This window comes from Erpetoichthys calabaricus, chromosome 3 (assembly GCF_900747795.2).
Source record: "Erpetoichthys calabaricus chromosome 3, fErpCal1.3, whole genome shotgun sequence".
NCBI classification, from domain to species: Eukaryota; Metazoa; Chordata; class Cladistia; order Polypteriformes; family Polypteridae; genus Erpetoichthys; species Erpetoichthys calabaricus.
This window is the reverse complement of record NC_041396.2, coordinates 218,476,294-218,493,323: the sequence shown is the minus strand read 5'-3', so window position 1 is coordinate 218,493,323 and position 17,030 is coordinate 218,476,294. Positions and strand designations below refer to the sequence as shown.

Below are 17,030 nucleotides of genomic sequence, written 5' to 3'. Positions count from 1 at the left end.
TACCGGTAGGACTATCTTTACATTCCCATTTAACATGCGGATCTCTGACTATCTATTTTCATCATTACATTTCATCCATTGCCTTTTTCATGGACTTTACTGTGTGTGTTTTGTTTGTGCTTTGTTATATTTAATGTATAATCGCCGTAAGGGAAACAGGGGTGGTATCGTTGTTTTCATTAGTTTTCATTATACAGTAATCCCTCCTCCATCGCGGGGGTTGCGTTCCAGAGCCACCCGCGAAATAGGAAAATCCGCGAAGTAGAAACCATATGTTTATATGGTTATTTTTAGAATGTCATGCTTGGGTCACAGATTTGCGCAGAAACACAGGAGGTTGTAGAGAGACAGGAACGTTATTCAAACACTGCAAACAAACATTTGTCTCTTTTTCAAAAGTTTAAACTGTGCTCCATGACAAGACAGAGATGACAGTTCTGTCTCACAATTAAAAGAATGCAAACATATCTTCCTTTTCAAAGGAGTGCAAAGCAAGCAGTCAAAAAAAAAATCAATACGGCTTTTTGGCTTTTAAGTATGCGAAGCACCGCCGGTACAAAGCTGTTGAAGGCGGCAGCTCACACCCCCTCTGTCAGGAGCAGGAAGAGAGAGAGAGAGAGAGAGAGAGAGAGAGAGATAGCGAGAGACAGATAAAAAAAATCAATACGTGCCCTTTGAGCTTTTAAGTATGCGAAGCTCCGTGCAGCCTGTCCTTCAGGAAGCAGCTGCACACAGCCCCCCTGCTCACACCCCCCTACGTCAGCGCAAGAGAGAGAGAGAGAGAGAGAAAGTAAGCTGGATAGCTTCTCAGCCATCTGCCAATAGCGTCCCTTGTATGAAATCAACTGGGCAAACCAACTGAGGAAGCATGTACCAGAAATTAAAAGACCTATTGTCCGCAGAAACCCGCGAAGCAGCGAAAAATCCGCGATATATATTTAAATATGCTTACATATAAAATCCGCGATGGAGTGAAGCCGCGAAAGGCGAAGCGCGATATAGCGAGGGATCACTGTATTCTATATTTGCTGTTTGATTACTGGTTTGCTTTGTTTTTGTCTCTGTTTGCGAGTGCGTGCAGGTCGGGTCAAGGCTGGGTGCGTCCCTGGAATCTCCACCATAAAAATAAATAAATCACCAGACCGCTACAGCGTTACTCATTTCTCCTTGCTGCTGATTGACTGCTGCCCTGTGACGCATCTCCAGCTGAGTGTTCTTGTGTTTTCCGTTTCTGTTCTTCTTAACCCTGAAACCGCCGCAACCAGCTATAGTCGTTTCCCACTGCCATTTGCCAGCACGTAGGAGCTGAGTATATTCGGTGACGTACATTCATTGAACGCCACAACCGGCTATAGTCAGTTCCTTGTGCAATTTACCAGCACGCCAGAGCTGATCAGTCAGTGCCGTACATTCGTTGAGCAGCCCACTCATGACAACCGCCGGCCCCTGCAGCACTGCAGCCTCACTGTCTCTGGGACTGAGCTGCTGCACTAGACTAGCCTGCAAGTATCAGCGCTTACCTCTGTGTGCTTGCGTGCAGCCAGTTCAATTGCAGTTGGCTCGGTGATTTACTGAATTTCATCAATGGCATCAGTTACACCTTGTACATATTGTTCCAGTAGTTTTTTTAATAGTTTTTTCAGTTCATTGGCAGTGTGTAAAATGATCAGTGTTGCAGTAATTGTGATACTCTTTGCATGAAAAAGTGTTCCATTAAAATTTCACTTTTTCTTTGTGAATTGTGATGTTTACTTAAAAAGTGCAGCAAAAAAGTATTTGGAGTCCAGGGATGCATTAACCCCCAAGTATGTGGCAGTTTAAGGGTTAAAGCCCCAAGATGCCGCCGAAACACCCTGCACATTCTAAGGCTTCTGGCAATGAAAACGCGTTTGCATAAATTACAGTACATATAGCGGTAACATCAGTATTTTACATTCTAGCAATGCGGGTGACACATCAGTACAGTACTGTATAGTATACGGGTTTACCTTTACATTCTTTTTTTTTAGATAATGTATTAAGCTGAGGTTGAAATGAAGTTAAAGTGTTTTGGGGGCATATTTAGGGTTTAAAATATAAAAATAGGCATTTATTTAACCACATCCATAATTCGCGGTTTTTCACAATCTGCGGGTACTCTAGAAACGTAACCCCTGCAAATTTCGGGGGTGCACTGTATTATTATTATTTGTATCATTATTATACTTTCTACACTTCTGACTTTGTATTTTTGTGTTTTTCACATGTTATAGTGGAAAGATCAGATTTAATAAAAATGTAATTTTTCAAGCCAAAAAAATACAACACTTTTTAAATGTTTTTTCGAGAAAAAAATGTAATGCTAAGGAGCTTAAGAGCTCATTATGAATTCCAGGTCAGTAGAGGTGCAAGAACATGTTTTCAATGGAGTCTGTACATTGTTTTGAGTGAAGCGGCAGTACATGTGCAATGATGTACCTTAGTGACTGAGGCCTTATCTGTCTAGTCTAATGGGCACGCTCCGCCAGGCAATCCTTAAGTCTGGTAAACAGAAACTCAAACACACATCTTTAATACTTAGTCTGTACGTGGTGTAGTCTTTGGTGAAACAGCAGCATAGGTAAGCGTGTACCTTACTGGCTGAAGCCCCAAATGCCTAGTGGACACACTATGGTTGACAATTCTATAGTCCAGTTAATTGTCTTCTATATTACTACAGTTTAGAATATATTAGATTAGATTTTGTGGAAATTTAAATGCATACAACAGCAAAAACATAAAAAACAAGAATACAGATTCACAGGACAGATAATATAGCCAAACAATCCATGCTCCTATATGCAGCATGCTATAATTAACTAGGGGGTTAATGCTCCGTGAGCCATTTCGCGTCTCTGCCGATCGCATTGTGAAAAGGGGGGCTGAACGTACCCCAAGGAGATGTGGTCGCTCCTCCAAAACACCCTCTTAAACGGTGATACAATGGGAAACAAATACAGTAATCCCTCGCTATATCGCGCTTCGCCTTTCGCGGCTTCACTCCATCGCGGATTTTATGTGTAAGCATATTTAAATATATATCGCGGATTTTTCGCTGCTTCGCGGGTTTCTACGGACAATGGGTCTTTTAATTTCTGGTACATGCTTCCTCAGTTGGTTTGCCCAGTTGATTTCATACAAGGGACGCTATTGGCAGATGGCTGAGAAGCTACCCAGCTTACTTTTCTCTCTCTCTTGCGCTGAGTTTCTCAGATCCTGACGTAGGGGGATTGAGCAGGGGGGCTGTTCGCACACCTAGACAATACGGACGCTCGTCTAAAAATGCTGAAAGATTATCTTCAGTTGCTATCTTTTGTGCAGCTGCTTCCTGAAATGACATGCTGCACAGTGCTTCGCATACTTAAAGCTCGAAGGGCACGTATTGATTTTTGACTGAAAAACAAACTCTTTCTCTCTCTCTCTCTCTCTCTGCTCCTGACGGAGGGGGTGTGAGCTGCCGCCTTCAACAGCTTTGTGCCGCGGTGCTTCGCATACTTAAAAGCAGCCCTATTGATTTGTTTGTTTTTCTGTCTATCTCTCTGACAGCCTGTGCTCCTGACACTCACTCTTTTGAAGAGGAAGATATGTTTGCATTCTTTTAATTGTGAGACTGAACTGTCATCTCTGTCTTGTCATGGAGCAGAGTTTCAACTTTTGAAAAAGAGACAAATGTTTGTTTGCAGTGTTTGAATAACGTTCCTGTCTCTCTACAACCTCCTGTGTTTCTGCGCAAATCTGTGACCCAAGCATGACAATATAAAAATAACCATATAAACATATGGTTTCTACTTCGCGGATTTTCTTATTTCGCGGGTGGCTCTGGAACGCAACCCCCGCGATGGAGGAGGGATTACTGAACTATTTTTGTTTACCTCCTCTTTGCTCGATCAGCTGCTGACTTGCTGCTACTGCCATGCCGTGTGATCTGCATCTCGTGCGGCGTTTCGAACATTTAAAAACCTGTACAGCAGCTGTCCTTTTGTCTCACTGCCTTGTCTCTCTTCTCCCCCAGACATTCTCTGCTCCTGTTGGGGGTCCCACTCCCGAGGTGCGCCCCTATGAAGAGGAAGATTTTCTATTCTTTTAATTGAGAGATGGAACTGTCCCCCTCCTGGCAACACGAATTGGATGATTTACAAGTCTCTGACTTAAAGTTGAAATCTGAACAACATATTTGATCTCTTTTCGCTGTTCCTTTATTTCACCGAGTAATAATTTCTGTTTGTTTGCGCTAATGCGATCTTTACTATAATTTTTTTGAGACTTTCGAATTTTCCTACTTCCAATACCTCTAACCTGCTCTGCATGTGCACCATGCCAATGTTTTTAAATTCTTATGATGTTCTACTTTATTATCTACTCTTTGTCTTTTTTCCGGCCCCGGGCATGGTTAAATCTCTTGGCACAAAGTTACGTCTCGTCTCTCTGAACAGGTCTCGTCTCGTCCCAAGATTTTTTTATATAATAGATATGTGTTCCCACCTAGCAAAAAAAACAAGAGACTTAGGGGTCAGTATGAAAATAAATGTATTTTTCATGATACCACAGGTAGGATCTAGCTGCATCATAACCCTGCATTGGAACAAGCGGGCTCAGAAAATGAATGACTGAATGTAGTGACTTAGAAATCACTATCTGTTCTTTCAGGTCTCTTTGATGCTCCTATTTTTCTTAAAAAAACAACCCTTTCACATAATGTGAATTGATAGTGCTTTGTATTTCCAGCAGATTTTAATGGCTTCTTTTAAAAGAGACATGCCATGGTGGCGTACTCTTGTCAGAATCTCTGAGAGTTTACTGCATGTGGTAAACAGTGCATTCGATCGGAGAGAACACCTGTTCAGACACCTGTATTTATGAATTTAGCATAAAAAAGGCCTTGCTAGAAGATTGGTTTTCCAGCAATAGATGGCTATGTGAAACTGTGATTACTAAGCTGTGCATTAGTGCAAATGTGTTGCTAGAAGTTTATTTTTATGTGAAATCAACAGGTACTTAGAAAAATATGCCTCTCCAAGATTTGGCAACCACTGAGCAACATGTGATAAATTTTGTAAACTCATATTAATAAACAATGTATACCGATTGTTTGAAGCCCATTCTTGACACTCCCCTGGAACCTCAAATAGACACCAAAGAGGTCAAAAAGTGTCCTTATGTACAACATAAATGACAAATCAAAGGAGAAACAATGTTGTGGCTCTGCTCAAAGCCATACATTTCACAGACCTAAGGTCATATCACATTATGTGACTTTTCTAGCAATTTCCAGCTGCAGAACAACATTTATTTTTATAGCACATTTTCATAAAAAGGCTATAACTCAAAGTGCTCTACAAGATGTCAAAGAAACAGTTACAAGCAAAGAAGAAATAAAATTTAAAAAAAGAAATAAAGAACATACAACATATCAAACAATTCACACTTACATGTGATAGATATCATAATCCTAGAGAGTCTTGAGGCAGTCTCAGCATGATCCAGTGTGACCTCTAGTCATATAGTTGGACATATTAGGTCCAAACAGTCTGTGACTCACCCCAAAAAAATCAAATAGTTTTGATCTTGAATGAAGTCGTAGTGGGCAGGCTTGTGTGCATATGAAAGCTCACAATCAATGAGCACTCACTTGGAAGTGTATATAAAGCAGTGACAAGGAATAAGGAATGCAGGTGTTTTGGACTTTCCAAACAGATGAGAAACTTACTGCCTGATGTCACATGTCTTGTGTATCACGTCAAAATGGAAAAAAAAGACAAATATGGGCAGAGATTGTGGCTGAACTTGTTGTACCTGTAAAGAGTCTGCATGACCAGTGGCTCTATCAGGCAGCACAGTCTTAATAATAATAATACTAATAATAATACATTTTATTTATATAGCTCAAGGCACTTAGCCTCTTGTCTGTCAGAAAAGGAAGTAAGCACTCAGTACTTTGGAAATGTGAAACTGTGCTGGAAAGTTGTTAGGCAATTATGTAATTTGACAAGATCAGCAACTTCGGCTGTCAAGTTTGACTTCCCTTCTGGCTCAAAGTCATATAATGTGGCATTGGCTTCATCAGTCCATTAACACTAGAATCCCTGAAGCCTACGAAAATATTAGTATAGCCAGACCATCTTAAATTCCTTTGCACCTCCTCATCAGCATCTTTGTTTTTTGCAAATGTGTCAATCAGCACAAGCAGCAAGCAGCCTGCTATCTCATCTCCCACCGACGCAGCTTAAGTGAGATGCAAAATTCTTGGAGCTGAAGTCTGTTTATCTGGGTGTGAGGTGCCTCAAGTTGTATAGGGTAAATAATATAACATTATTTGGAATATAAACATTTTATGTGTGTTCCATTTCTACAATAATCTGGATAAATGTAGGATGACAGGAAATGAGAGGCAGGAAATGTTGAACACATAACTAAAATAGAAACTTTTTTCATATTATATTAATAATGACAAAACGCTGACGTGAAATGTATAATGTGTGAAGACTGGAGTCCAAATATTAAAAAAACTCTTTCACAAAAGGTATAACAAAACATGCATGCTTTTATTCAAGAATATAACCGAAAGAAAAATAAATTATTATATTTACATGTTGCTGTCAATGTGTAAAAACCGAAACACAAATATCAATCGACACAAAGCAAACATGTCCACTTGGTTGGTGCAGAGGTAAGAACTGCTGTCTCATAATCAACAGGTTGTGGATTCAAGACTGGATCCTCCACGCATTTACCGTTTTGAGTAGTGAGCTGTTATTATTATTATTTTTATGCAATAAAACATTTGATTTGAGGAATTTTTATTTATTTTAGTATTTTATGTTCAGGGCGGCACGGTGGCGCAGTGGGTAGCACTGCTGCCTCGCAGTTGGGAGACCTGGGGACCTGGATTCGCTTCCCGGGTCCTCCCTGCGTGGAGTTTGCATGTTCTCTCCGTGTCTGCGTGGGTTTCCTCCGGGCGCTCCGGTTTCCTCTCGGTGTGTCCTGTGGTGGGTTGGCACCCTGCCCGGGATTGGTTCCTGTCTTGTGCCCTGTGTTGGCTGGGATTGGCTCCAGCAGACCCCCGTGACCCTGTGTTCGGATTCAGCAGGTTGGAACATGGATGGATGGATGGATGGATGGATTTTATGTTCACTAAGCAATAAGCCTACAGAATTTCATTTTAATAAAAAATGAACAGATAACACCTGTAGTCTATAGTTTAATTATAAAAATACACTTTAATATAGGTCATAATGCCTCTTTTTGTCTGGTTTTTAAAGGAGGTTAGTGTAAAAAAAATTTTCAAGAGATAAAGAAAAAAAGAAGGAATTGGTATCGGAATTGGCCAATAAAGTAATATGAAAATTGGTGATCGGTATAGGCCTTAAAAAAGCTGATCGGAGCATCCCTAGTGTCAACAGTGTTAATAAACTAGGGCCTACATTTCAGAAGCATTGCTTTATCATACCTATCAGGCATGCTATATCACAAGAGATCAACCCAACGTGCTGGTAATTTTAAGATACCTATCTATATTAGATGCTGCTCACTGAGACTTCATTACTTTGTACAATTCAAAATGTAAACTGAAAATATTAATCAAGTTTAATCTAGTGCAGTGGTTCTCCAAGTGTGGGGAGAAATTTTACGGGTGGGCAAAGGAAATTATGAAAACAGGGGTTTAAAAAAAAATTCGGAGCAGAATTAAAAAGAACAGCAGAGGAAACTGCGCACCACACTAAGATAATGCCATAAGGCAAGGATTCTTAAACTTTTTAATCTGAGGACCCAAATAATATTATTGGTACCTTACAGGGACCCAGGAATGGGGTTATCACCATTAAGTTTTTGGTTCCATTCAAGCATATTTCGCACATAAATATTAATATGTATTTTTATTAAAACAATAATTATCATTTGAAGCAGGAAAAACATCCATGAGGTATATCACTGTCAGTGTAAATGCCAAGAGTAAGTTTTAGTAAGCCTCAGAGAAGTAAATTTGTCTTGTGGCTTGTGATGACTTTTGAAAGAACAGTATGAATTGTCACTTAACTTGACCACTTGACAAAAGCAATGTATTGTGTGTTTTTTTTTTTTTTACAGACATTTTGGTTGTATTGTGTTTGATAAGGAATAAAGTAGTCAAAATAATTAATGTAGCGTATTTACCTTGTGTTAAATAGCAACAGAGTTCTACCATTCACAATACATTATTTTAAACACTTTTGCAAAATTGTTTAGTATATCCAAGTCATATAATATTATAGAATGCCCTCATTTTTATATTTACTGATGTTGTTACAGTTCTCAAAAGTCCAACAAACACACCTTCCCACTATTAGTAGATTGAAATTTATCGGAACACTTTATAACATCAATACAAAAAGGAATTTTTCCTTGTTGGGGAATGTTAAACTTAGCACAAAATCTTCTTTGCACCTCTGTTACCGATTTGAATTCAATGTATGCAATGAAGGTGAACATGCGATGTGGCACTAACCAGTTGTCAGTGGCCAGTAAAACTGTATTTAGTGTACAACACTGTATATCTCGACCCTGTTAACTGACCCTTCACAACACACTGAAAACTGTCACATTCTTGTACTGTACACATTATTTTTGTTTTGATATTTCAGTCTAGCACTGTGTCATTTCCTCCTCTCTCTGCTCTTCTTTTGCATGTATTATCTTGTCAGTCGACTTGGTTTGATTTTTCCACAGGTTGAAAGAGTGAAGGTGGTGTCAGGGTGAATAATTATTACTGTTTCCTACCATAGGAATGAAAGCTCCCTATGATGTGTTAAAAGTATTGTTCATTGGCCACATTTCAGATTTCATACTACAGAAATAAATAGGATGCTAAATCGTGAGTCATAGTTTAGACCTACTGCCAAAATTAATTGGAAAAGATATGTGAGGTCTGACAAAGGCCAGTAAGGAAGAAAAAGCATTAATACATTTTCACAGACAAGGTAACAACACAGACAGTTGAGTCAGGTATAGGTGGAAAGCTGATGAGTAGAAAATATGACAGTGTGATTTTTCTGATTGAATATACGAGTTCTATAGTGGGTGAGGAGGAGAGATCCCTGTCTATCTTGTGTCTGAAAACACTTGCACATAATAGCATGAAGCACAACAAATTAAGACCACCCTTGGAAACCGTGTATCTCAGCAAACCTTGTAGATAAGCCACTACATTTTTTTCAGAGGAAACACAAATTAAGGTCATATTTGTGAATAGCACAGCTCACATAGTGTGTGGCACATTTAAAAAAAAAACAAAAAAAAAACACAACAGTGGAAGATTTAATACTTCTTGCTGCAACTGATATGGTGTCATCTATGATTAGTAAGTAGGCAAATACCTTTTATCCATGTAGCACTTTTCAAGAACAAATGTCACAAAGTGATTTACAAATAGTCAGCACAGAAACTCACACAAAAGCAAGGTAATAAATTAAAACCAGGAACAAAATGCATAGACATACACAATAAAACTTGATAATCCACAAACGCAAGCTTGAACAAATTAAGACCAGGAAAAAATGCAGAGAGATACACAATAAAAAACAATAATATTACAAATGCGAGCATAAACAAATTTAAATCAGGAAAAAATACATAGACACACACAGTAAAATTAGACAAAAGCAACCTTGAATAAATTGGTCTTAAACTTCCGTTTAAAAATATCCACAGTGTCCACTAATCTCACGTCTACACAAAGAGACTTCCACAGTTTAGGGTCCATAACCTCAAATGCACAATCTGCATTAGTGTTAAGTCTGGTGCGTGAGATGGCTAACAAACCCTGATCGGAAGACTACCAAGACCTGCAGGTGGTACGTGGCTGCAGTAGCTCAGGTAGAAGTTTGACCACATAGGGCTCTAAAAGTGAAAGCCAAGTTTTTAAAATGAGCTCTGAATTTCATGGGAAGCCAGTGTGATGTGAGATCTTTTAGATGATCTAGTCAGGAGCCGTACAGCAGCCTCCTGGACTGGGTGTAGGTGATCCAGTGACAAATTTAAGCACGTGAACAGAGAGATAGAGTAATCAAGACAAGAAGACAAAAGGTTGCACTGTCATCTCCAAATTTGCCTGATTTCGGCTATACTCCTGAGGTGGTAGAAGCAAGACTGTGTTAAGCATTTGACATGGAAAGAAAGTCTAATGGATCTAAAACATTTGGGATAAAATTGTCAGGCACACAATTTAAATTTTCAGTTTTATCAGTATTTAGTTGAAAATAATTCTCAGCCATCCACTTTTTTGTAACATTGAGCCAGTCATGCAAAATACTGAGATAAGCATCACAAACTAAACTAACAGCACAGATTCAAGATGTACAAGTGGGCATGAAATGATCTGGAGGAGCAGCTCATTAGCAAAATAAAAGGCAAACACTTCACTCTGCAGGTGGACAAGGGTACTGACAGCAGTAAAGAGTGCATGCTGATTGCTTATATTCATAATTTTGATATAAAACTGTTCAGTGAAGATTTGCTCTTTTGAAAATATGTCTCAAATAGGATAATGGCTGACAAATATTTTAGAAAAACAGGCTCCTGCCTGACCAACACTGACATCTGACTCCAGTTCATATCTCAGACAGTGTGTGAATTATGGAAAGGTGGAAAGACAGAGGGTGGTGCGTATTCTTTTACCCTCTGCTACATCGTATCTGTGTGAGGTGGGATTTTCTGCATCACTAAGAACAAAATACAGACGTATACAGATGAACACAGAGAGTGACTTGTGAGTAGGCCTACCAACACTGCAGCTTTGCTTGAAAGCATGAATACATAGAACGGCAACATGGTTATTGCTGGAAAAACATGGTGTAATGTTGAAAGCTTAAAGAAAATATTAATACAATTTTTAGTTAATGTTGTCATCCAAGTTTTTTGATGTTCTTTCACTTTTTAACATAATATAATGGCCATTTCTAATTATAGGTATGTCTTTTGTGGCGGACAGCTGGGACCCATGCCCGGTCGGGACGCCCCTTTGACACTAGATCCGGGGGAGCAGCCATGGGATCCACACTATGTCCCCTGGAACACTTGGTGGCAGCCCCCCTAGGTTGCATCGGGGCCACAGGCATGGGACTTTGGAGCTCATCCCTGTTGGGTTCAGTGACCAACGTCAGGGGGAGCTGCAAGGCTTCCTGAGCCTGTGTGGGCGGTAATGCAGCCACACCCGGGTGGGCTATAAAGGGAGCCTGCGGCCACTATTCAGGGCACCAGAGTCGGGAGGAGGAGGAGGAAGTGGCCTGCAAGGAGTGGAGGAAGAATTTTAGTATTGGTGTTTTGATTTTGGGTTTGTGTGCTTTTTGGGACTGTGTTGTGCCTGTGGGACACGGGGAAGACATGCCCCACAGGTGAAGAAAAATAAATTTGTCTTTTGTTTTACACGTGTCTCCGTTGTAAGTCTGTGTCAGGTTGAGTGCCTATATAGCATCTTTCACACTTTACCTGTAGACAAGACAAGGCAAATGAAATATTAGGTAGTATTTCAGGAGGCACATTTTACTTTGATGCTTTGATGTTTACCTAACCAACCCTCAAACACCCCAAGTTTTAGGAAATGACTTTGGATGTGAAATTTATTGTGAGGGGAATGGAGCATCAGACCAGCTTGGCAAAGATGGCTGTGTTTGGACTTTGAGCCTATAAGCCATCCACCACAGGAAGGCCATAAACTGACTAAAAAAAGCAACAGGGGAATGAGTTGTTCCTGAGCACTTTCATTGGTAACTGGTCAGGAAAGGACTAGTAAATTAATTCTATTAGTCTAAAGTATGGCGGTTTATGATTGGGTTTGAATTGGAAGCCACTCTGTACTACAGCACCCCACAGGTTTTTGTTTTGGGGTAAGAATGGAATAAAGTTGGTCACCTTGCCTTTATACCTCTCTGACTCACCATCTCGCCATGAAGAGAAGACCATAATGAAGACAACTCTACCTCAGCAGTCATATCCAGACAGGCATGTGGCCTGTTTCAAAACTCCATTCAAAGGCCATGTGGTAAGCTAGACAGAAGATTAGCCGAAACCCACCTATGGACGCAAGATGCACTGCTACTTAGACTGTGAGAGTATGGTTTCCCGTTATTCACGTAGTATTCTGCTTTTTTAATATTTCCGATCATTTTATCAATAATACATAATTAAATGTGTCACTTAACTCCTGCCTGTTTCTTTACTCTGTATAATTGTCTGAGGTTACACATGAAGAACAGAAGGGTGAAGGAAGTGCTAAAGAACCTGATCACAGAGTGGTAAGTATATGAGATTTTATACATTTTAAAAGGATCTACACAATAAAGAGTATAAAACAGAAAAATAGGGTCATCATAGGACCCTACACAACAAAACAACACGTAAAATAAATATTCATTAAACAGCACTGGGTCATAAAGGGGAGCCCTTTGCTATATACCCACTTGCCAATTTGATAAAAAAAATGACCATTTTTGTTGTGGCCAAATGCAACAGAGAATGAGATGAAAATTCATTCTGACATGAAGTTTTTTTGGGGATCTTTTGTAAACATTTCATTGTCAAATATCAACCTATAATTTCCATTTTTCAGAAAGTAGGAATTAATTTTTTTTTTCACAAAAACTATGCATAAGCAATGAACACATATGTGCATTTAAAAAATAAAATAAAACAAATTCAATTTACAGTAATCCCTCGCTATATCGCGTTTCGCCTTTCGCGGCTTCACTCCATCGCGGATTTTATATGTAAGCATATTTAAATATATATCGCGGATTTTTCGCTGCTTTGCGGGTTTCTGCGGACAATAGGTCTTTTAATTTCTGGTACATGCTTCCTCAGTTGGTTTGCCCAGTTGATTTCATACAAGGGACGCTATTGGCAGATGGCTGAGAAGCTACCCAGCTTACTTTTCTCTTTCTCTTGCGCTGACTTTCTCTGATCCTGACGTAGGGGGATTGAGCAGGGGGGCTGTTCGCACACCTAGACGATACAGACACTCATCTAAAAATGCTGAAAGATTATCTTCACGTTGCTACCTTCTGTGCAGCTGCTTCCTGAAGCGACATGCTGCACGGTGCTTCGCATACTTAAAAGCTCGAAGGGCACGTATTGATTTGTGCTTGAAAAACAAACTCTGTCTCTCTCTATCTCTCTCTCTCTCTCTCTCTTTGTCTGCTCCTGACGGAGGGGGTGTGAGCTGCCGCCTTCAACAGCTTTGTGCCGCGGTGCTTCGCATACTTAAGCCAAACAGCCCTATTGATTTGTTTGCTTTTCTCTCTATCTCTGTGACAGTCACTGCTCCTGACACGCACTCCTTTGAAGAGGAAGATATGTTTGCATTCTTTTAATTGTGAGACGGAACTGTCATCTCTGTCTTGTCATGGAGCAGAGTTTAAACTTTTGAAAAAGAGACAAATGTTTGTTTGCAGTGTTTGAATAACGTTCCTGTCTCTCTACAACCTCCTGTGTTTCTGCGTAAATCTGTGACCCAAGCATGACAATATAAAAATAACCATATAAACATATGGTTTCTACTTCACGGATTTTCTTATTTCGCGGGTGGCTCTGGAACGCAACCCCCGCGATGGAGGAGGGATTACTGTAATAAGAAAAAGACCAAACAGGACATACTTAAAACAAGAAAAGCAAAAGACCAGCTGGGTGTACAAGCATGAAGGAATGATACATTTAGAAACACACTGTAAAGACGGTCATAAGGAAGCCCTAGAAAATCATCAGGAAATAATCTGAAAACTCAGTTACTGCAATAAACGTCTTTTAAATGTTAAACACCACTCATGTAGGCTGTGAGCATTAACAGCAAGCATTGTGGATTAACATGCATGCAAGTGGACTACTGTGACTAGCACAGCAGACACTGCAAACAGTGCAAAAGGAACACCGTGAAGTGGATTTTCTTTTAAGCAGAGAAACAAGACAGGGTCTAAAAACCGGGAAGTCTTAAATTACCTTAATGACAAAACCAGAACATGAGCTAAGAATCAAACCAAAATGGAAAAGCAAGGGTTCAACCTCTTAATTTTCTTAAGACCCTCTTTAGGCTTCTTCTAACATTACAGCTCATTAAGGACATGAGAACATCAGAAATTGACAAACAAAAGGAGACTATTTAGTTCATTAAGCTTGTTTGTTTAGCTAATAGCTAAGCTGTCCCAATGTCTCATCCACATTGGTTGTCAAGGTTTCTGTTTTAGCTGCATGTTACAGTAGTTTGTTCCAGATTCTCATAACTCTTTGAGTAATGATGTACTTCCTGGCTTCAAACCTAAATACACCTCCCCTTATTTTCCACTGATGTCAGCAAGTATGTGATTCATCCATAAGAACATAAGAAAACAGTTCTTTGATTCATTTTGCAGGTATACAGTATGTTACAACACCACCATCTCAGTCTTAAGTAGGCATAATGCAATAATGCTAAACATCATAACAATGTCTGAACATGTGATTAACAATGGGTGTAGTTGGTACAAACAACATGGACGTGGCCACACAAAATCCTCACAAAATGGCAACAACCAAAGAAGAAAACTCATCCAAGATGGTTCTGCTGTGATTTTAATGTAATAGTGATAAAACTATTCAAAATGCCACAGAAATGGATAAAAAAAATAAATCAATTAGACAGAAAAGAACCGAAAACACAGTGCTGACAGCAGGCCACACAAGCTTCGCAGCAGGCACAATCTCAAACAACTGCAGTGGAACAAGAAAACACGAGAGGCATTAGGTAAGTGCTAGCTGAGCACATGAATAGTCAATAAATAAATAATTTCAAAAACGTTAAAAGTTAACACTTGGCTAATGCTGTTAGCAGTGAAATCTTGTGGTGCCATGTTAGATCTTTCATCTCCAGTAGCTCTTAAAATCTGAAAAAAGTTGTTTAACGTATTTTGTGATGAAAGCCTTCAAATGACTTACAGGAAAAAAATGATACAGAGGCTCGATTTATGATGATTATTTCAGGAGTAGCACATATTTGTAAAGGTTATAACAGTAATTTATTTGGTATGATTTTGGGCCCACAGATGTCATGTTTATTTTCATCTTTAGGTTCGCTTCAAGCATTGTTGGGGATCTGGCCTCTGATGTTAGGACCCATGCTTAATTGACATAATGGGATAAAAGGACGGCTATGAGTTCAATTTCAGAATATTTCAGAACAGCTATGGGAAGTGGGAGGAGGAGATTAAGTTAATTAAAGTGCATCTTTTTTTTACCAATAACAAATAAATAAATAAACTATTTGGCCTTGATAGATGTTATGATGGGTCCATATATGAAAAACGCCCATGTCAAAACAGACATTATTACTTGCAGTTTACCTTGATGCTGGTTTCTGCCGTGTTGAGGGATGTCTGCAGCTTCTGGGATTTCTCCTTGAACTCATGAGCTTCTTCCTGAACTTGCTGTAATTCTGTCCGGAGTTTGCCCAATGTTTTCTGCAACGCTGCCTCTTGAGAGTGAAACTCTTTCCTCAGCTCAGCCTCTGTTTTCTTCCAGGCAAGCAGGTTTTCTGCTGTTAGCTGCTGCGTTCTCTTCATGGCCTCCAGTTCCCGCTCATAGAAGACTTGGGCTTTACTCAACTTGGCTTCGTACTCCTCCACCAGCTTCATTTTCTCAACTTTCAGCTCCTCTACTCTTTCGTTAAGAGCATCCACCTCAGCTTTGTGGAACTGACTAAGTTTTTCTTGGTCTTTATTGAAACTGGCATTCTGGGTTTGGTGACTCCGTAGCATATCCTGAATTTCTTGTTGGTGTGTGACACGTAATTCTTCCACGGCTACCCTCTTGTCTTGCTCAGACTGGGCATGGACTTGGCTAAAAGAACGCAGCTTCTCTTCAAAGCTACGACGCATCTCCTCCACCTCCCTAGACATGGTGACCACTCGCTGGGTGTGCTGGGCCTCAGTGCACAGCTGCATGTCTTCTACTCGCTGCCGGTAGGTCTCAAACTCGGTTAGAGCTTGCCGTTTCATGCGTTCGTGCAACTCTACAGACTCTTCAAGGGACTGGATGCGCCTCCTGAGATCCACCTCATCACTGATCTTACTTTTATATTGCAGGATTTTCTCTCTGGTCTCTGATAAAATCTGCTGTACCTCTTCCTCATGGGCCTCTTTCAGAGTTTGAATGGCTGCTTCATGCTCGTCATTTTTTGTGTTAAGTGCATAGATCACCTAGGGAAAAAACAAGAAATAAATGACAATTAATTGTTATGCTTTAAATGTCTGAGCATCTGAAGAAAAAACAAGTGAGTCAGCAGAAAAACAAAGTTTTCAGATCTCATCTAAATTATCTAATCTAAACCTGAAATACTGCAGCGGATTTATGCAGATGGCATGAATATCTGAAAAGAACATAAGAAAATTAAAAATCACTCTTGAATTAAGTCAATTTATTATACCAAATATACTTCTGATGAAAAAGCACAAATGTAACAAAAATAACCATTAACTTATTACTTTGTAATTATCTGCTTTTTTTTTTAGAACCAGATAATTAAAAACAAACTGCTGCTGTCTGAAGTCTGATCCTTTGGATGCACCTGGCGGATTTCTGATGTAACAAATGGCACAGTCAGTGGAGAGCACACGTTTCTGTCTCTGTAACTCTGACCTAATCGGACACTGCAGTATAGCTTTATTGTCTTTTCTACCTGAATGCATTTCTTCTTTATTATATTGAATGATTTTCTCAGTGCTGTTGTTTTGCCACATTCAATTTAATATATAGTGATTTAGAGCTTGAGATGGACGGGCACACCATCCAGCACTGGATCCTGCATTACACCTGATGCTGCCAGCAAAGGCTCAACCCATCATGGCCTTAAACTGAATGAAGTAAGTTGAGTAATGGGAAAATAGATATTGTGATTTAGAAGTAGCATACCATTCAGGGTTGAGTTCTGCTTTGAGCATGATGCTTCTGGGATAAGCGTTAGCTTCTTGTGACCCAAAACTATGTGTACTATATAGACAAATGTTTGTGGACACCCA

General features: G+C 39.7%; 1 protein-coding gene across 3 annotated transcripts in view; it reads right to left on the bottom strand.

Annotated features, from left to right (window-relative positions):
• The window catches only part of fam184ab (family with sequence similarity 184 member Ab), a 642,430-nt gene that overhangs the window by 335,623 nt on the left and 289,777 nt on the right, over positions 1-17,030 (bottom strand). For all 3 annotated transcript variants that reach the window (XM_028797795.2, XM_028797797.2, XM_028797796.2), the window contains exon 2: positions 15,357-16,211. In XM_028797795.2, the coding sequence (XP_028653628.2) occupies positions 15,357-16,211 (855 nt within the window). The remainder of the gene's footprint in view (positions 1-15,356; positions 16,212-17,030) is intronic.